General features: G+C 34.4%; 1 protein-coding gene across 1 annotated transcript in view; it reads right to left on the bottom strand.

Moving 5' to 3' along the window:
• Positions 1–22,146, bottom strand: part of GALNT10 (polypeptide N-acetylgalactosaminyltransferase 10) — a 152,705-nt gene that overhangs the window by 38,057 nt on the left and 92,502 nt on the right. Inside the window, exon 4 of the mRNA XM_031953573.1 lies at positions 15,317–15,483. Coding sequence (XP_031809433.1) covers positions 15,317–15,483 — 167 coding nt within the window. The remainder of the gene's footprint in view (positions 1–15,316; positions 15,484–22,146) is intronic.

Below are 22,146 nucleotides of genomic sequence, written 5' to 3'. Positions count from 1 at the left end.
GTGGAGGGAGGGAGGGGAAAAGTCAGAACAGAAGTGAATGCAAGGGATAATGTTGTAAAAAATTACCCAGGGATGGGCTCTATCAATAAAAAGTTATAATTATTAAAAAAAATCAATAAGTCCAAAAATAAGGAAAACAATTTAGTCTCTTCTTCCCTTTCCATTATCAAGGTCAGAGAAGGAACATACTAGATAACATGCTCCTGCTATCTCAGTGGCAAGGCAAGAAAAAGTTTGGTGATACGTTCCAGCTCTTTCTCCTTGCTGGCCTTATATTTCCTCTCTTTTGATAATATTATTTTAGTGATAAAATTATTATTCTAAGAACTGCTTTGGTTGTGTCCCATAAATTTTACTGTGCTGGCACATATTTTTTTTTTTTTTAAATTTAATAGCCTTTTATTTACAGGATATATACATGGGTAACTTTACAGCATTAACAATTGCCAAACCTCTTGTTCCAATTTTTCACCTCTTACCCCCCCCCCCTCCCCTAAATGGCAGGATGACCAGTAGATGTTAAATATATTAAAATATAACTTAGATACACAATAAGTATACATGACCAAAACATTATTTTGCTGTACAAAAAGAATCAGACTCTGAATTATTGTACAATTAGCTTGTGAAGGAAATCAAAAATGCAGGTGTGCATAAATATAGGGATTGGGAATTCAATGTAATGGTTTTAGTCATCTCCCAGAGTTCTTTTCTGGGTATAGCTAGTTCAGTTCATTACTGCTCCATTAGAAATGATTTGGTTGATCTCGTTGCTGAGGATGGCCTGATCCATCAGAACTGGTCATCATCTAGTATTGTTGTTGAAGTATATAATGATCTCCTGGTCCTGCTCATTTCACTCAGCATCAGTTCATGTAAGTCTCTCCAGGCCTTTCTGAAATCATCCTGCTGTTCATTTCTTACAGAACAGTAATATTCCATAATTTTCATATACCATAATTTATTCAGCCATTCTCCAACTGATGGACATCCATTCAGTTTCCAGTTTCTAGCCACTACAAAAAGGGCTGCCACAAACATTCGTGGCACATATTTTTTAAAAAAATAACTAGAGAATATATAAAATACTTGGGGAGTCTAACAAGCTACAAAAAGGAACTATATAACAGTTAAAAAACATTCATTACAGAAGACCTAAATAATTTAGTTGTTCATAGGTAGGCAGAGCCAGTCCCATTCTAATTGATCTACCAAAGGATTATTTTATAGTTAGATGAACAATAATGAATTTCATCTGGAAGAACAAAAAGTTGAAAAATGAAGAAAAAAATGGAAAAAAAAAAAAGGACCTAAACATAGTTAACCTCAAACCACATCAACATCTTAGTACAAGTTAAAACAATATTCTCAGAATATTGTTCTTAAATGCATAAAATAAAATACATAGAATTACAAAGGAAACCAATTATACTGAGATTGTTAAGAAAATATTTTAAAAATAGTACACTGATATCCTGGTAGAGACATATAACAAGACATTCTCCAATCATAAACAAATTATCAGGGCAAGAAAGAAATTATCTCTTTCAGTTATAATCAAAGAAGATACAGAGAAGATCATAAGATAATACAGATAATTTTCATTAAAAAACTAAGTGTTTGCATAAATAAATTCAAGGAAATTAAAATGGAGGGAAACAGTGAAATGTGGAAAAGTTTTGCAGCAAGTTTCTCTACTAAACATCTCATCTCTACGATATATAAGAAACTGATTAAATTTTATAAAAACAAAAGTTATTCCTCAATTGATAACTGGTCAAAAGATATAACTAGGCAGTTCTTAAAGAAGAAAATGAAATGTTCAATAAACATATGAAAAAAATGCTCTAAGTCACTAACAATTAGAGAAATGCAAATTTATGCAGTTCTAGTCCACACCCATCAGATTGGCAAAGATGACAAAAAAGAAAAATGACAAATGTTGATTAGAATATGGGGAAAGAGGCACATTAATGTACTATTGTCATAATTGTGAATTGGTGTACCTCTGTACCGATTCTAGGAAACAATTTGGAATTATATAACAGACTTGTGTACCTCTTTAGCCAATGACACTAAACATATGCCCTAAAAGAGATCAGAGAGGGAAAAAGACTAAAATGTACATAAATATCACACTTGATTCTTTCCTTCCTGTTACAATGTTAGTTCTTTGTCCTTATATACTCCCTTCTCTGTGGGTATTCTTATATGTATTTACCACTTGTCTCGACATTTGTGTATGTATTTCAAATTTTCTATTAAACTGTTGTATAAACCAGAAATGCTTGGAAGTCTTCTTTTTCATTAAAGATTCATTTCTTCCCTTGTAAGATTATATGCAACTGTCCTGGATAAATTATTCTTGATTTTTAGGCCTATATCTTTTGCCTTTTGAAATATTGCATTCCAACCTCTCTTCTCTATAGTGATAACTGCTGAATCCTATGTTTTTCTGACTGTGGCTCCTAGTACTTTAACTTTTTCTTTTTGGCTGCTTGCAATATTGCAGTATGGCTCAGTGTATAAAGTACAGAACCTGAAGCCAAATCTGGCCTCAAAGACTTATCAACTGTGTGGACAAATTACTTAACCCCTGTTTGCTTCAGTTTCCTTAACTGTAAAATGGGGATAATGATACCCAATTAAGAGAAATGTAAGGATCAAATGAGTTAGTATTTGTAAAGCACTTAGCACAGTATCTGACACATAGTAGATTAATACCTTACAAAAATGTTTGCTGCCTTTCCTTCTTTCCTTTGATCTGAAAGTGGTGGCTTTTGGCTATTACATTCCCTGGGAGTTGTTATTAAGAGATTTCTTTCTGGAAGTGACTAGTGAATTCTTTATATTTTCACATTGCTTTCTGTTTCAAATAAGTCTGAGGAAGTTTCATTTGAGATTTTTTTTTAAATATAGTACACTTCTTTTTTTTTTTTTTTTTTTTTTTTTTTTTTTTTTAAAGAAATGGATTCAGGTAAACCAATGATTTTTAGATTCCCCCACCCCAAACTGTTTTCCATGTCAGTTTTTTTAGAAAAGGAAATATACTTTTTTTTTATTCTTCAAACACTTGACTTTGTTTTCAATATTTCTTATCTCACGATCTTCTATTTAGTTCATTCTCATTTTCAGAAAGTCTGTTAATTGGGTAAATTTTGTACCTCTTGTATTAAAATTCTTTTAAGTTTTTCCTCTAAAGCTCTCACTTAATTTGTAATATTATTTTTAAAAAGTTTTGTTTCATTTCTTTTATGAATTCTAGTTGATCTTGTGTCCACATTAGGTTTTTCTTTGAAGTTTTGCTTATAGATATTGTGGCATTATCTTATTCTGAGTTATCTTGTTTGAGGGAATTGTTAAGGACCAAGCCTAAGTGCACTGTAAGAGGCAGGTCAATTCTCTGAAAGCCTCCACAGCTCTGAACATCTGAAGACATTGCAAAGCAGCCTTTACTGATACAGGTGTTGCAAGATTAATGATTGATTTTAATGTTTTAGTTGAATTTTAGTGTTTTTTATTTACATTACTGTAGTCACTGTGAATACCATTCTCTTGATTCTTTCTTTGTAATGCAACTTAAAAAAAATTGTCACTTTTTTAATCAGCAAAAATCTGCCTTTCTTTCCCTCCTACTTCATTCTACTACTACCACTGAGAATGAAAGAAAAATATAACTCCTGTTACAAACATGTAAAGCAAAACAAAAAAAAAAGCCATGTTTGACACAGACTTGCAATTGATTGTTACTGACAACCAGCTGGAAAGCTCTACTGGTTTAGAGGTTCCCCTTTAGTCTGGGATTCCTGCCCTGCTATTTCCTCTGCAGGATTTAGATTGGGCTGGAAGATAAAGTTGAGACCTTGCTCTACTTCTGGGGGTCTGAGCCATACAATTGTTGCTTGATTCTAAACTTCCTCACTTTTCTTTGTACTGACAACCAGCTGGAAAGCTCTACTGGTTTAGAGGTTCCCCTTTAGTCTGGGATTCCTGCCCTGCTATTTCCTCTGCAGGATTTAGATTGGGCTGGAAGATAAAGTTGAGACCTTGCTCTACTTCTGGGGGTCTGAGCCATACAATTGTTGCTTGATTCTAAACTTCCTCACTTTTCTTTGTACATTGCCTAAAGACAAGTTCTCATTCTTAGCGCTCACAAAACTCTGTCCATTTATCTCCTTATGCTTACCTGGGCTGGAAAAATTGTTCGGTGTAACTTTTCTTTTGGAATTTTTTTCATCATTATTCAATCTGAAGCATCTTTTAAATTGGTGGAATTTTCTTCCTGCTACTTTACCATCTTGGCTCTGCCTCTTTACTCTGCAACTTTTTATACAAATTTTCTCATTTCTTTGAATCCATGATACTGTTTTTCTTATGGCATGTTACAGGAGCCACCTATTAGTGGCTGCTGGGAATCTAATTCTGACTAGCAGAATAGATTCCTTCATGTGAGAAGATGATAATGATACAAGAAGACTGAGAGGCAGTTGCATTCTCTAACCTCTCTCTTCCTTTTTGTCTCCAGTTTATTTCATTTCCAATCCACAAGCAATATCTGCGTCAGTAAAGGCTGATTTGCAATTTTTCAGGGATGTTATGATTCACAGCCATGGGAGCTTTTGGAAAACTGACCAGCCCCTTCACATTTAGGCATGGTCCTTAACATGTTTTATATTCCATTCCATTCCATTCCATTCATGCAGTACAATTTGTTTAGCTTTATTCCCAAATAATAGAATTTACTTTTTTGAGAGAAGGAATAGCTGTATTTGGTCTGGAAGTGAAGTAGCCACTTAAGGGTTCAACCCCAATAGTGATCAGTAACTCTCCTGTTTTCTGATTTGGGGCTCTTCACTCTTCCTCAGTCAAGCAGCCTAGTGATCGCTCCCAGGAGCTCATCATATTGATGCTGGACTTGGTGGAGAAACTAGATCAATGTAAACTTTACTGCAACTAAAACTTCCAAACTCAAGTGATCCACCATCCTCAGCCTCCCTAGTAGTAGAGGAGATTGCCTCATATTGACAGATATTTTTTCCTTTTTTTTTTTAAAAATAAAAAAAAATGCTGCTATGACAATTTTAATACTATAAAATTCCTTTTCTCTGTCTCTGACCATTTTGAGTATAAATCCCAATAGTGAGACCACTGGGTCAATTGTTCAAATGAATAGTTTAGTAATTTTGTTGAATAATTTCAAATTGTTTCCCAGAATTATTGAATCAATTTGCAGCTCTACCAATAATTTCTCTAATGGATTATTTCTATCTTTTATTATTTTAGACAATTTTATGGTTATGACATGAAACTTTGGAGTTGTTTTAATTTGCATTTCTCTTATCATTAGTGATTTGAGGCATTTTTCATATGTTGAAAGTCTGAAAGGTTTTTTTTAATTGAAGCTTTTTATTTTTCAAAACACATGCATGGACAATTCTTCAAGATTAGTCCTTGCAAAATCCTGTCTTCCAATTCCCCCACCCCCACCCCCACAACCTCTCCTAGATGGCAATATATGTTAAACATGGTAGAAATATATTTTAAATCCAATATATGTATACGTATTTATTCAATTATCATGCCATACAAGAAAAAAAAGAGAAGCAAAATAAAATGCAAGCAAACAACAATAAAAAGAGTGAAAATGCTATTTTGTGAACCACACTCAGTTCCTACAGTCCTCTCCCTGAGTGTAGATGGCTCTCTTCATCACTAAACAATTAGAGCTGGTTTGAATCATTTGATTCTGAAATGTTTTTTAAAAATTTTACAATAATTAATCACATCCATTGGTAAACATCTTTTGTCATATGTTTGTGTTAATTTCCTATATTTCTGGATAAATTATGTCATACATTCATGTCAATTCCCTAAATATCTTGGACATGTATTAGATATATATGAGTAGGTGAATTTTTTTTTTTTTTTGCTGATTCATTTGTTTTCTTATTGTAGTTGTACTGATTTTGTTTTTATAATATTTTCATACATACTTATCCTTTCTACTTCACAGGGATTAAGGGAACAGTGCCCCTGCAATCTGGAAAATCTATGTAAAATTTTTGGTACCTCCCTTTGTGGTAGAGAAAAGGACAGGATTTTCTTTTATGGGGTGTATACAGTACCTTATTGTAAAATTTGTATTGATATTATACATTTTTGAGTTTCTAAACTTTTTATATATCTTCTGCTGGCCTTTGCATGACAATTGTGATTTCCACAAAACTCTCCCCAAATTCCTATTTAATTTCTTATGCCAACCCATGATATATTCAAAAACTTCAAAGGGGAAGTCATGTTATGGAAAGGATAACTACAGTCAATTGTCTGTTGTTTTTTGTGATCTTGTTTGTCCCTTGTTTGGTTATGAATTCTCTACTAACCACAGATATATTGGGAACAGCTTTCTTATCTTCTTATGATTTGATATTTTTTATTAAGATTGATCAATTGTTTGGAGTTTATTGTGATGCTGGTTTAAGCCAATATTACCAATGGTTCTTGATAAATTGAGTTTCCCCCAGAGATTTGTGTTCTTGGGAAGAGGGGCACTATGTTCACTTGTTTCTAGGTCTACTTCTCAGTAGCTTTTTATTGTTTATATCATAACAGTCATCTAAGAGAATTTTACTTTAGAAGTACAAATACTTGGAAACTTCTTAAATGTAGGAAATGTGAAGAAAAAAGAGGTTAAAAGTGATAAAGTTTTGAGCCTGGCTAACAAGGAGAAGTACTGAACTGAGGTGCACTGAAAGAAGCAGATTTTTGAGGAAGGAGAATAAATTCAGTTTACAACATTGAAGGCTGGTAGGAAATTCACTCTAAGAAATATTTATTAAATTTCTACTATATGAAAGGCACTGTGCTCAGCATAGGGTAAAAGGAAGAAAAGAGATATTGTCCCCATCTTAATGGAAGTCATAATTTAATTGTTTCAGAGAATAAAGGATGGAGAGATGGAAGGGGCTTCAAGTCACTGAATCCAATTTACTTTGTTTTACAGAGGAGAAAATTGACCCTAAGGAGGCAGAGGAAGTTACAAGGCAGAGATGAGATTCAAATCCAAGACCTCTAAATATCAAACCAGGGCTTATTCCATAATGCCACATGGCTTTTTTTGAGTCCTTATCAACTACTAGTAGGAGAGATAATAAAGATACCAAGATACCAGAAGGACAACAAAGATGGGAGCCATGTGAAAAGTGTGAAGAGGATAGATGTGAGAGATGAGAAAAATAATAATTTTTCTCTTACAGTAATAATCAACTACTAAATTGGGACCAGTATTTTTTCAGAAATCTGTAGGTTGTTGAGTCTTTGGGGTTGCCCAGATTAATAGGGAAACAATAAAATAAATGAAAATACCCACAGAATATAGATAATGTTAATATGTGCTTTTCAAAGTCAATACATGACCAGCAGGGTCATTTCAGTAGTCCCTGTTCTTCTTTTTTGAATCTGACACTACTATTGTAGGGGTAAGAACAACGGGACTGGATATGTGGAATGAAAATGAGTGAGAGAATACAACTGAGACTGTGAGCATGGGACACTGAAAAGATGGTGATCCCTTGGATAGAACTAGGAAAATTCAAAGAAGTATATTCAATTTTTGACAACAGCAATTCACAGAAGCTGCATACTCTGATAAAAAGAGACTATAATTTGAATTGTAGAAGCATCAATGAGGGAGAAATCATGGATCGTCTTAAGTAATGTAGTATTAATTTCACAATGATAGTACTGACACTGATAGGTGCACAAAGGCCATATTTTGACCAGATTAAGTGACAATGATTAGAAATTTGAAGCAGGACTAGCTCTTATAGATTTCATCCAAAAATGAAATTATTAATTTAATTTCCCAACTGTTAATGAGTAAAACATTTCAAATTTGTTTTATACAAGTGGAACAATGCCTGTGATTCAGTGATTTAGTAAAACCCTGAGAAATAAGGCATTCTATGACTGTCAGGAACAATCTTGAAGTCGTAAGTCTTTTAATAAAAATTAGCCATTAAAATACTTAATCCCACATATACTAGAATCCAGCAGCAGTGAGTTCATATTTTTTTTACTTCGGTTCTAAGGGGATTTTGTTTTTAACTATAATAAATTCAGCTAATATTCGTTAAGCATTTTTGTATGTTGTACATTAGGCACCTTTGGATCACCATGATAAACACTGGAGGGGATGAGAAGTTTAGATTGGTCAATTCTGTCCTTATGGAGCTCTTAGTCAAATAGAAAGATAAGACAAAAAACGAAATAGATAACTATAATATAAAGTAAAACACAAATAAGAAAGGTTCAACAGGTGCTATAAAAGATTGGAGCAAAAGAGACTCAACATCAATGGCAGGATCAGGAAAAACTTTATAGAAGTGGCAGCATTTGAATTGGGTCTTATATTAGAAACTGAACTGGCTAGAAGGGATGTGAATATTCTAAGCTATTAGCTGTAGACCTCATCCTGTTCCTACATCACTGTTATTTATTCTACTGGTATATTTTGAAAGCTTTTATTATACAATTTTGAGAAAAAGAGTAGTCAATGGATTATAATATATGTATCATATATATCACGTATGTTTTAAAATTTTTACACATCAGTGTTGCATATGGATGATTGTAAAGAACAATTCTGTCTGCAGTAATGCTCTAATTTTTTATATAACTTATTTGTTGAATTCACTTATGGATGCTGTATGGTTTTTATTTGTAATAATAAAGTTTGTTAGTTTTTGAAAGATGGCAAGATTCATTATGTATGAAATTTTTGTAATTTTCAGTGAGATGTGTTTTTCCTCTGTCTCTCTTAATTATTTGCTCTCAAAAGCTGCATCAATCAATAAATCCAGGTTTCTGGTGGAAGTGATCTGGTTTTGAATTGCTTCCATAAACTCCTCCATTTCTATAAACAGAGTCACAAAACTCAGTCATTTGCTTTTTTGTTGATATATTGTTGTTTAAGTTCCTGTGGATGTTGTAGATGGAGACCTTTTGATTCCATCCCTTAATTTTAGTCATTTTTAGATTCCATCTGGAGGTAAGTAACTTTTGGCTATAATCGGCTACTCTAATCCTTGTATATTTGTTATTTGTTTTTATTATTGCTTGACAAAGATTAACGTATGCTTTTATCAAAAGTAATTATGCAGATTTTTAAACCTGTTTTTCATACGCTTTATAAAATATCTATCAATCTTCTTTTTTGGTAAGGAAGTATAATATTTCTATTGCTGTTAAGATAGTGGACCCTGCGTTTTATTAATATTGTGTGGGTTTTTCTTTGGATACTTTCCCAAAGTATTGTGGGTCCATTTTATAATTCCCAAAGTAGAATGCTAAGAGTGGTTGTATCTAAATGCTGTATGTTTTTAAATATGTTCTTCAGATCAAGTTTGCTTTACATGTGTTGTTCTCACTGAGCTTTGATTATACAGGATATCACAAAACTGCTGAATACAATCAATCACAGATTTCTCCTAGATGATATTATCTTTGATGTGTCTTTCCTGGAAGAGATTAATGTATATGCAAATATTATCTTTGCCCACTATTTTAAGTTGACCTTTGAATTCAAAAGTCAACTTAAAATTCTCATTCCCTATTTTTCCTTGTCATACAATAAGAATTTAACATTTAACAAATGACATTTTGATATTGTTGGAGGAAGATTCCATTAGCTGAGGTTGTTTAATACAGTTCCTTCAATGGAGACATATAATCTTCATATCATCCAAGTACAGCAAATGATTAACAAGATATTTGGTTCAACTCCCTTTTTAACTTGGGGGCTACACTTAGTTCTATTTAGGAGAGATAATAATGATTTAATGTTAGGTAGAACCAAAATGGGCTTAAACTCTCCCTGAAAAATGCCATTTCAAAAATTAATTGCTCTTGACATTATTGTATTGGTGGCAAATTTCACAAATGAAAAGTATTCCATGTGAACATCAAATACTCTATTACTATAACTATACTTGGGTCTATTTTATTTGTAGTACATGAATAAGAAATGAATGTGGAATGAAGTCAGAATCTTTATCGTTACTATCATCTATTCCCTCATTTTTTTGATGACAGTTCTAGGCAGAAATTATTTGAGGACAAGTTGCTATCTTGATATTATTTTTATTTAATATCATGTAGACTATTATACAGGTGAACAAAATGATTTTTTTGGGTAACTGAAGAAAAGCATTGGGTATAATCTCATCTATTACTGGGTTATTAAAAACACTCAGCATAATACTATTAGCAATCAGGATAACAACGATAGCATGTCCTTTGGTTCTCATATGTTTTCTGCTCTGCTTGGTCTATGTATTTTGAAAGCTTCTGTTCTGCTTGGTCTTTGTATTTTGAAAGCTTTTTGTCACTATTACTATTACATAAATGTTCTTTTCAACTTGCGATAAAATTCAGATAGAAATAATCTAGGGACAACTCATTCTCCTACTATTATTCTTTTATATTTAATGTACTGTGTATAAACTGCTAATTATAACTGAATCAAAGTACTAGAGATGTAAATTAATCTTCTTTAAGCTGATAGCACACCTGGTACAATTCTAATAGCAGAGAGGATGATGGGGATATGGTACCTAGGTGGCACAGTAGATAAAACATTGGATTGAACTTAGAAAAACGGAGTTCAAACCCTGTCTAAGATACTTACTATGTAATCCTGGGCAAATCACTGTAACCTCTCACAGGTCTTAGTTTCCTCATGTACAAAATGAGGATAATGACAGTATCTCTCTCTCAGGGGGTTGTAAAAATTAAATGAAATAACATTTGTAAAAATAATTCATAAATCTTAAAGTTCAATGTAAATACTAGTTATTTTAGGCAACCTATACCATTTCCAAGTCATTTTGATTTCCTCACTGTATCTGTAATCTGAAAGGTTGGAGGAAAGAAAAACAATAATTCTTTACTAAAATTACACTTATCTGATTTCTTATTTATTTTATTACTTTATGTTTTATATACTGATCAGAATCTGACTCAATGAACAAAGATATTTCCTGAGTTAGACAAAATTTAACAGCCTATTTGATCTATTTTATGCTGAAGAGATATTAGATTCTGTTGCAAAGTGGAATTTAGACCAATAGGTAGAAGTTAGAGTTGTTGCTATTTGGAATTTCTTTAAGGAAAAACCTCTCAACAAATCAGAACTGTCCAATTGTGGAATGTCTTATCTTAAGAAGGATTAAGTTTCTCATCACTAGAGCTATTTAAGAGGAAGTTGGATAATCACTTGTCAGAGATTATCATTATAATTGTATTTTCATATTTTATTATAATTATAATTGTAGTAGATACCTTCTGTAAGACCCTTCCAGTATTATTATAATTGTATTTTCATATTATTATAATTATAATTGTAGTAGATACCTTCTGTAAGACCCTTCCAGTATTATTATAATTGTATTTTCATATTATAATTATAATTATAATTGTAGTAGATACCTTCTGTAAGACCCTTCCAGTTTTAAGATTTTGTGGTTCTACTTCCTGCTTCCTTTCTTCTTTCTCTTTCTAGAACACTGTTGTTTAAAATAGGGTTACCTTGAAGGTCTTGGCTTGACCCAAAAAGGGTCAACCAATATAAGTGTGGTAAGGTGGGTCATTTTTCATTCTTCCCATGATAGTCAATCCCTGGGATTATCTCAGTTATAACTTTATAATTTCCTATATCCATTATCGCCAATATTACCCCATTTGGATAACCTCTCGCTGTTGGCCTCTTGTGACTATGCAAACTTTCAAACTGTCTCCTTCTTAATCAATCACCAGCCCATAAGGATAGTTATTCTATGACAGGGACATCAACATCAGCAGCTAGCAAGTAAAAATCTCTACTACCATCACCTACACACTCTGACCTCAGCATAGATTATCTATATTTTATCCCCAGATTATAACTTAACTATGGCATATTCTTCTCAGGAGGGCAGGCTTTGTACTCCAACTCAGTGGCTGATGAATAGGTGTTTCCTTTTTCCTTTTTGATGAGATAGAGTGAGTCACATAAGATAAACCAGCATGGGTGGATTGCAAATTGCACAACAGCTCATACTATACTGTTTTCTCCTTACATTATCTACATAATTTTATGTTATAGTTACCCTCTTTCCAAACTTCTCTATTTCTTTCAAGGTGATTATCATTCTTCTTGTCACTCAGATTCAAAAATCTTCAAAATCTTCAATACTCTAGTTCAGATCCTTATTTTCTCTTACCTTATTTACTGTAATAGCCTTCTAAGTGATTCTGATGCAGACTGTTATTAGCTGTGTGATCCTGGGTAAGTTATTTGTTTGCCTCAGTTTCCTCATTTGTAAAATGAACTGGAGAAGGAAATGGCAAACTACTTCAGTATCTTTGCCAAGAAAACCTCAAATGGGGTCATGAAGAGTAGGACATGACTGAATAAAAACAATAGAATCTTCCTTATGCACAGATTTGATATATTACTTCTTTACTCAGAAATCTTTAGGGCTTTACTATCAAGCACTAAATAAAGTTCAAACTCCCCTTCTTAGCATTCAAGGTTCCATAAAGCTGGTATTACTATACATTTTCAGTCTTACCTCATGCAATTCTCTCTTCATTTATTTTCAAATCCAAAATGAATTACTCAATGGCTTCACTGCATACCTTGATGTACTTGATTCTCTATACCTAGAATATCTTCTTTCTCTCATTTCACCTGCTGAATTCCTATCCAGCTTATAAAGCCCAACTCAAATGCCACCAGCTCCAAGAAGTCTTACCTTATCTCATCAGTGAAAAACCAGTCTTCCTCAAATTTCACATAGCATTTTATTTTGCAACTCTCTAATGCATTTCTCATGTATTATTATGTGTTTGTGTTTGCCTCTTATCTCTCTACTAGGTACATGAAGGCAGGTATCACCTTAACTAAACTCTATTTCTTTGAGTGATTGATAAAGTACTCTGCCCAAAATAGACTCTCAGTAGAGAGTGAATAAATAAACAAAAGCTGAAACGATCCAAATATTGGCTGACCCTGAATAAAGGTCACAATACTAAAACAAAATCTTTCTGAAAGGAAAAAAAAAAAAAAAAAACCGCCTTTAGTTAAAACTAAGGATTCAAACAATCCATATTTAAAAGAAAAGTATGGCCTATATTTGGATCAATATGACACATATTTTCCAGTTGAAGCAGCCTTAGGGTTTCTGAATAAGGTGGCTTACATAGTGAGACAGCTCTTGAAATGATGTTTAGCAATTACATTACAGCTTTCCAACAGATAATAAAGCTTCCATGTCTTGAATAATTTAAAAATTTCCAGCAGTAGGAAGGGCAATAGGAAAGGAAATCATGATCTCTATTGCAGAAAAGAACCAATAATCTCATAGCTGTTTTGTTTCCCACGGAAAATAGAAATGTCATTTTTCAAAAGCAGCAAAGCTTTATAGAATAATTTCCTAGCCCAATTCATTCCTTGTTCTTCCAAAAGGGTTACTAGGAAATGGATGCAAAAATACTTTGAAAGGTATAATATGAAGACAAAGAAGGGGGGGTTGAGTGAAAAGTGTCTTAGACTTGGAGTTGTTAGAAGATGTAAGGATTCTTCCTGACTCTAACCCAGGAGAGAAGCAGTTGTGGTACAGTGGCAAAAGCACTAGATTTAGAATCAGAGGATGAAGTTTTAAATCTGATCTTCTCTACATATTGGGGTTATGATCTTGGGCAAATCTCTTTACCTCTGTGGACCTCCAATTTCATCATTTGTAAAACAAGGGGATTCATCTCTAAGGTCTTTTTCAGCTCTAAATATTGCAATGTGACCTTACGAAAAGGTTTTTATCCCCCTAAGTCTCATTTCCTTATTTATAAAATGAGTAGATTAAATTGGATGATTCTCTGAAGTTTCTTTCATCTCTCAAGTTTTACAATAAAGGTTTTTCAGAGAACAGAAGGCAAGAGAAAGAAAATAGTGATGTGGAGAATAAAATGCTGGGAGAGAAGGAGGTACAGAGAGAGGGATTGAAGATGATGGAAAGAGGGAGAGAAAAGGAAAAGTTGGGGACATAAAGATAAGGGAAAGACTGAGAAGAGAGTGTAAAGGTGGAGAGAATATTTTGGCTAATAAAGGTTTAGTAAAAATAGTGCTCAATTATCTGTGCTTTTGTATTCTGTTATTAGAGCAATTAGTTCCTTATTCCAAGAGACCACTTAGAAATCATCATTTTCCCACTCATTCCTTAGAACCTTCACCACAGGAAAACTAGAAGGAATAGTTTATACAAATAAAAGATGTAAGGAAAGATCACAGGATCATATATCTAACACTGGAAGAGACTTCAGATGACAACTAGTTCAACCTCTTCATTTTGCAGATGAGGAAACTAAGGCCCTGAGAAGTTAAATTACTTGCCTAAGCTTGCACAGCTTATTAATAGTGGAACTAGATTTAAATTCAGATCTCATGATTCCAAATTCAATCCTCTATATATGGTTTGAAACCTTGGACTAATTTGGAACCTTATTTTTAAGATTCTATTTTTTGGTACAGTCATCTTAGACCAGATTGTCTCAAACACATAGCATATGTACATATGTACATACATACATATGTAACATGCATATGTAGATATAATATAAATGTATACCTGTACACACATATGTACGTTCTTCTAGGCCTCTGGCACCAAAGGAAAGGGAAATGGGGAGGGTCAAGGTAGACAACCAGGGAATTTAATTCATTTCTACTCTGCTGACCCCTTGTATTCTATGATCTTCAGAATTTATTCTGCAAGATGAAATCAGCTCTGAAACTGACAACTTCTTAGCACCCCTTGCTTCTCGAGTCTCTCCCTCTTTCCTTTTGGTTGAAGAAGTGGGGAAGGGTTGTATATCTGGGAGTATCTCCCTAATTCTTCTCTACCATTTAAGGAAAGCATGTAGGGAATTCCCCCCTCATTTTCCACCATGCTGACCTCCTGGATTTCATGATCTCCAGAAGCTTATCATTCTGCAAGACAGAACTCATTCTGAAACACATTTCCTTAGATCATTTCCTGTTCTGGTTGTAGGACTTCATCATGCTTCTCTACTGGGTAACCATCTTCCAAATTTACCTATCACTTTTCTGCCTCCCCCCATTAGTCAAGGAACTCCTGGGAGACAGGGATTATCCAGTTGTCTTTGTAAAACCAATGCTTAATACAGTGCCTGACCCAGAGTAGGCATTTAAGAAATGTTCATCCATCCATAATGTACTAAATTTGCTTTATGTGCAAAGAGAAGAAAAGTAATGACCTACCTCGGTCACTGAAGTCATCCACCAGCACGATCTCAGCCACCAGCTGTGGTGGAGAACGGTTCAGCACACTATGGACGGTGCGCAAGAGAGAGGACCAACCTTCGTTGTGGAACGGGATGATAATGCTGGTATTGGGGAGCTTTTCTAGGTACAGTTTACTGTTGCAGCTACATGGAAGGGAGAAAAATGGGAGAACAGACAAAGCTCAATGCCAGTTCAAAAAATGGGAAATGACTGATCTGACATTAGGTCACCTAAACTGTGAATTCCCCAAGGGCAAGATGTTTCTAATTCTTTTTTTAAATTCTCCCAGAACAGAACATAAGATCTTCCATATTAGATACTTAATGATCATTGAAATGTATATCATAATAATATAGGCTTGACTTGTGTGTGCCGCTCAGTCTTTTCCTACTCATTACTAAATACCATTTCCTCTCATTTGTCACCCTAATACACTGTAATTAATGACAATAACAATGTCTATCAATTTTGTAGTGTGTTATGATTTACAAAGCACTTAATAGACATTTTGTCTTCACAAAAACCTCAAGTTGTACATGGTACAAGTATTTTTATCCTTATTTTAAAATAGGGAAACTGAGAAGTTAAGTGATTTATCCAAAGTGGCTGAGCTAGGTCTTCTAATTTGGAATATACTTGACTCTCTACTGAGATTTCCACATGTAAGATGGGGCTTAGTAAGCAGTCACCTCTTAGTGAAACTGAAGCCGGTTGGGGCCCCTTTAAGAAACTATTTCCTATTGATCTGTGATTCATTTCAGATTCCCAGCCCCTCCTGGCTAAGGCATATCCTCCCCAGACAAGTTGTCTTTCCAGGATGCCAGAGCATCGTGTGTGTATGTGTGTGTGTGTGTGTGTGTGTGTGTGTGTGTGAGAGAGAGAGAGAGAGAAAGAGAGAAACTGCCAAGAACTATTTCTTTTTCCTTTATGGAATTTCTTTTATCAGCTTATTTTCTTCACCTATAGACCTTGATCATATAACAGCCTCTTAAATTTGGTCTCCCTGCTTTCCCATCTCATCTATCTTTCTAGCTGAAGCAGGCTGGGTCCCTTTAAGAAACTGTATTTCCTGAATGTAAACTGTTTGCATTTTTGTTTTTCTTCCCGGGTTATTTTTATGTTCTGAATCCAATTCTCCCTGTGCAACAAGAGAACTGTTCGTTTCTGCACACATATATTGTATCTAGGATATGCTGTGACATATTTAACATATATAGGACTGCTTGCCCTCTAGGGGAGGGGGTGGAGGGAGAGAGGGGAAAAATCGGAACAGAAGTGAGTGCAAGGGAAAATGTTGTAAAAAATTACCCTGGCATGGGTTCTGTCAATAATGTTATAATAAAAATTTTTTTTTTAAATTTATTTCCAAATTCAGAAAAAAGAATAAATAACTTTAGTTAGGCAAAAAAAAAAAAAAAAAAAAAAAAAGAAAGAAAAAAAAGAAACTATTTCCTATTGATCTGTGATTCCTTTCAGATTCCTAGTCCTTCCTGACGGAGGATATCCTCCCCAGACAAAACTGTCTTTCCTGGATGCCAGAGCCTTTGATTCACAAATCCTGGTCAAAAGCATCCCTTTGGATTCCAATAGGAGATCCAGGCTTGTCCCAGATCCCACTGGATCTGAGCCAACTTAAGCTCTCCCAGCCTACACTGGTTCTGATCTGCTCTGATTGTTCCAGCCCCCATTCTGACTTGCTTGAGCCACCCAGCTGGGGCTTCCCACCCCCTCATTAAGACAGCCAATATAATAAGCATCCATCAACTAAAGTCTTTGCAGATGGACTTCGGTAACTCACTCAGCTGCCAGGAATTTGTGTCCACTGAGAACTGCATTCTCAGTGCAAAATTTTATTTTTCATAAATCTGCCACTATAGAAGTCAGTCTCTGGGTAAACTGATTTCTGTCTAACAATATACTTTCATTTTGCAACTAATATTTGGGAATGAGTGAATTCTTTCACTCATAGAACCTGCAGCTGATTTAATGGGGATTCTTAATAACTCTCTCATAATCACTAACCTCTAGACCACCAGGGATCTAGACCACTCAATTAGCATCACAGCTTCTCTGTTAATCTATCCTTCTTCTAATTTGTTTTTCACACAGTTGCCAAAATTATATCCTCAAAGTACAAGTCAAATAATCTCACTCTTCTGCTCAAATACCTTCAAAGGCTTTCTATTTTCTCTAGGTAAAAATATAAAGTCTTCAATCTGGCATTTAATGTCTTTTATAATCTGGCCACAACTTTCTCTTCAAGACTTATTTCATTATTCTCTTTCATGTACTTTATATTCCAGCCAAACTGAACCTATAGCTGTTCTCTGAACTTGAGATTCCATTCCTAACATCTTTGTACAACCTCACATCTGGAATTTGGTTCCTCTTCATTTCTACTGGTGTCTTCCTTAAAAGCTTAGCTTAGATGCCATCTCTCTGTGAAGCCTTCCCTGATTTCCTGTCCTTCTTCCCAGTTATTAAGTGCTTTTGTTCCCACCTTAAATTATTTTGTATTCACTTAACCATCTATGTTGCATTCACTAAGAAGATTCTTGAGAACAGGAATCCTTTCATTTTCTTTGTCTTTGTATCCCAGAATGAGCACAATGCCTTGGACATAGTAGGTGCTTATTAATGTGTGCTAAATTGTACTTGAAGTTCTAAGTTCTTTCTTCTGGCTCTGACATTCTATGTTTTATAATTCCTTCCAGATCTAGCTAACATTCTAGGTATTTACTAAAAACAAAAGTTGAGTCTGCTATAGTGGAGCTAGGTGGGAGTGAGGCTAGATAACATACTAGTTTTCTATCTCCTTCTCTTGGTTTTAATTATGAGAATATCAAGACTTTTATGATTCAGTTCTTTTAGTAGTATGTCTGTTCATTGGTCATTGAACAAAGTTTTACATGGACAGTTAAAGTAAAATTTGAGTCAATGAAAAATTATGTACTTCTTAGCATCCTTGATCCCCTTCTCTGCCACAATCCCTAGATGCAAAAGGGGTTGTATACAAACTGAGGACCATCTTGTACTTTTCTTAGTTAAAAAATTCATCAGTAAGTGGCCATGATACTTTAGATGAGCTAAATTCCCATCCTGGAGAGATGAGAAAATTCATTTCCTCCTTTTTTTTGTAGAAATGAAAGGAGAAAAATGGGTGTAGAATATTGCCTATAATATCTGATGTGATTTCAGACTTTGCTGAATTTTTTTTCTTCTTCCTTTCATTACAAGGAATGGATCATTGGGGAGGAGATCATATTCAGAAATAAAAGTGAATTAAAAAATCTTCCTCTATTGCCTCACCATGGTGTAATGATGACCCTTAGTTCTCAATGACTATGGCAGAGGAGCACAAACTAAGGCAGGTTCTATCAAAGTGAAAGATTTTGAGCACGGTCTGGGCAACAGATTGTGTCTGCTGTAAGAAGAGCTCATCAACAGCAGGCTCAAATGTAAAAAACGCATAACACCACTTGTAAAAATTACCGCATAGGGCTGTTGTGAGAACCAAAGTAGGCAACAGACACAAAATCCTTTACAACTGTAAACAGAACATGATATAAATGATTCCAATTATTAACAATTCTAAGCTTAGGGATAGGTATAAGGAAAACTAGCTCAGCTATTGAGAGACACAGTGACACAGAAATGTGATTAAGGCCAAGAAAAACTAAGTTAGACTCTCAGAAAGAAGAAACAATTATTCTTTGGATCCAAATTGGCTTTCAAACACCTTGGAATCCCTCAGCTCTGCCTCTTCCTTAGGATGCCATAGAAAATTAAGACTATAAAGGATATTAACAATTATCTAGTCCAGGAGGTTTTACATGTTTTTGTGTCACTGACCCCTGCCAGCCTGGTAACACTTTTGGACCTCTTTCTTGGATAATGTTAACAAAATAAATAAAATAAAATGCATAGTACTAAAAAAGACACCAATTATACTGAAATACAATTATCAAAATATATTTTTAGAAATGAAGTCCACAGGCTTCCAGCTATTTAATTATTTAATTAGATCACATGATCTAATTCACATCCCTTCATTTTACAGAGGAGGATTTAGGTCCAGAGAAGGTGAATGACTTTTTCAAGTTTACATAGCAGTTCAATTAAGACTTTGAAACAATATAGTTAAGACTTTACTCCTTTTTCCAGAGATGGGAGGGAGGGATGAGGTACACTGACAAAAATGCTAAAATACAGTCATTAAAATTTCAAAGAAATTTAACCATTCTGAGTGTGCATTTGTATCTAGCTTATTTCTGATGGTTATGTTCATAGGTAAAGACAGTTTACTTATCCTAGATTGATGTGGTTGTAAAATGGAGAAGGAGGGAATAAGCTATTTGTGATCAGTCTAAAATACTGGCAAAATTGATTAGGTCTTGGATGGACTTCACACATGTTGCTGTATATAGCAGAAGAGAAGCACAAGGCTGGGACCCACATGGGTATAAAGCAGATGGGTACGTATCATTACTTTAGCCTTTATTTAGTCATTCATCCATTTATTTATTTATATTTAGAATCTAGATTACTTGGGATAGGCCTCTCTATTTCTGGCTGGGGTTGTGGCCTTGGAAAGCAGGCATAGTCTGTTTCTGGGACCATATTTGAAGTCTCTTTCTAGCACATTAGAGACTGCCATGGTGTTCTATGGAAATACCCTTTGAGAATCCAGAATAACCTCCACACCATAATAGGCTTTATTGTTACTGTTAAGCTAGCAGTTGAATGGGGGTATTTTGCCCATAATACATGAAAGACCTAGAGAAAAGTTTTCAGGACCTTGGACAGATTATCTATAAAGGATTTCCAGAAGACCACAAATAAGCATCATCTATCAGAGAACAACTCCAAATCTGCAATAGTAGAAACAGGATACCCAACCCTCAAGGATTAAAATAAGAACCATCTAGTAGAATCAGTTTAGCTGCCCTTTTCTGGGATCTTCTCCAGCTCCCTTATATCTGACTTAGTAAAGGAAATTCTTATGAAGTGTGTCTTCGTTAGTTGGGTTTAAAGCCAAGAAAGATTCTAGACATTAAGCCATCCTCAAAGATCTTGCTTTCTATCCAATTTCTGAGGAAGTTTTATTGAAGCAAGGAGAGTTTTAATAAATAAATTGCCTGGAGGCCACACAGAAAAATACAATACTGCAATTACACAGCAGAGTGCTACTGTGCTCATCACACACAGCTGGCTTTCATAGTCCACTAACAAATACACAAATCAAATAATGTGTTAAGGAAAGTATACAGTGCAACAGTAAATTAAATAAACTGTTTATTTAATTCAATTGGAGAATTAAAGATGACTTCAAATTCAGAAAAGGGGCATAGTGTGAAATAGTCTTGAACTTATCCTCTTTTCCATCCCATGGATATGTATGTGTGTATGTGTAAATGTGTATATGTATATATCAGCTATCAGTCCATTCCCTGTTCTCTAAGGAATTGCCAATTTATGAGGTATAAATACTTATAATGAAAATTTAATAACTGGGTGTAGTTCCATCCTTGTGAATAAGGGATAGATTAGATCTAGGGGAAGAAACTTCCTCTTCTGATGCAGGTTGGCACTTTCTCTGAACTTTCTACTCTGAGAGATGCTTAGAGCACTTAAACATTAAATGACATTAAGAAACATTACGAGTATGAGTCAGAAGCAGAATTGAACCCAGGTCTTTATGACTTCAAGGCCAAATTTCTATAGAAAGTAATTTCAGGGTGGAGAGAGAGGCATTACACTAACAATCAGGGGCATCAGGAATCGCTACTTTAAAGAGGTGGCATTTAAATTGAGTTTGAAAAATTCCAGGAGTGGAGAAAGAACACTGGGAAATGAGTATGGACCACAACATAACATTTCCACTCTTTCTGTCATTGTTTGCTTGCATTTTTGTCTTTTCTTCCCAGATTATTTTTACCTTTTTTCTAAATCTGATTTTTTTGTGCAACAAGATAACTATATAAATATATTGTTTTTAACATATACTTTAACTTATTTAACATGTATGGGACTACCTGCCATCTAGGGGAGGGGGTGGAGGGAAGGAGGGGAAAAGTTGAAACAAGTTTTTGCAAGGGTCAATGTGAAAAATTATCCATGCATATATCTTGTAAATAAAAAGCTATAATAAAAAAATACAAAAAAAATTCTAGGAGTTTTAAAAGGCAAAATCAAGAAGGGAGAACACTAGATGCATGAAGAACAGTTTATACAAAGATGTGGAGACAGGAAATAGAATGTTAGACAACGGAAACAGAACTTTGAGTGAATGAGTGTGTGTGTGTGAGAGAGAGAGAGAGAGAGAGAGAGAGAGAGAGAGACAGAGAGAGAGAGAGAGAAAGAGAGAGAAAGAGAGAATGAGAATCAGGCTGCAAAGACAGGTTGGAGTCAGACTTTGGGGAGTTTTAAATTCCATATACAGGTAATTGTATAATTGAGACATTATGGAAACCAATTTGGAACTATACCCCCAAAACCAATAAATTGTGCATACCCTTTGACCTTTAACCAGAGAGAGCAGAGAAAGAAGAAAAAGAATCATGTGCACAAAATACTGATAGTGGCTCTTTTTGTGTTGGTAAGAACTGAAAACTAACAGGAAGCCTATCAATTGGATAAGGGCTGAACAAATTATGGTAAATATGAATGTAATGGGATATTTTGTGTAATAAAAAAGATGAAGGTGCAGTGTCAGGAAAATTTGAGAAGGGTTGTATGAATTTAGGTAGAGTGAATTAAGAAAAACCAGGAGACCAATTTCTACAGTAATAACAATATTATAAAGA

This window comes from Sarcophilus harrisii, chromosome 2 (assembly GCF_902635505.1).
Source record: "Sarcophilus harrisii chromosome 2, mSarHar1.11, whole genome shotgun sequence".
NCBI classification, from domain to species: Eukaryota; Metazoa; Chordata; class Mammalia; order Dasyuromorphia; family Dasyuridae; genus Sarcophilus; species Sarcophilus harrisii.
Note: the sequence above shows the minus strand (reverse complement) of the source record. Positions and strands in the feature narration are given on the sequence as shown.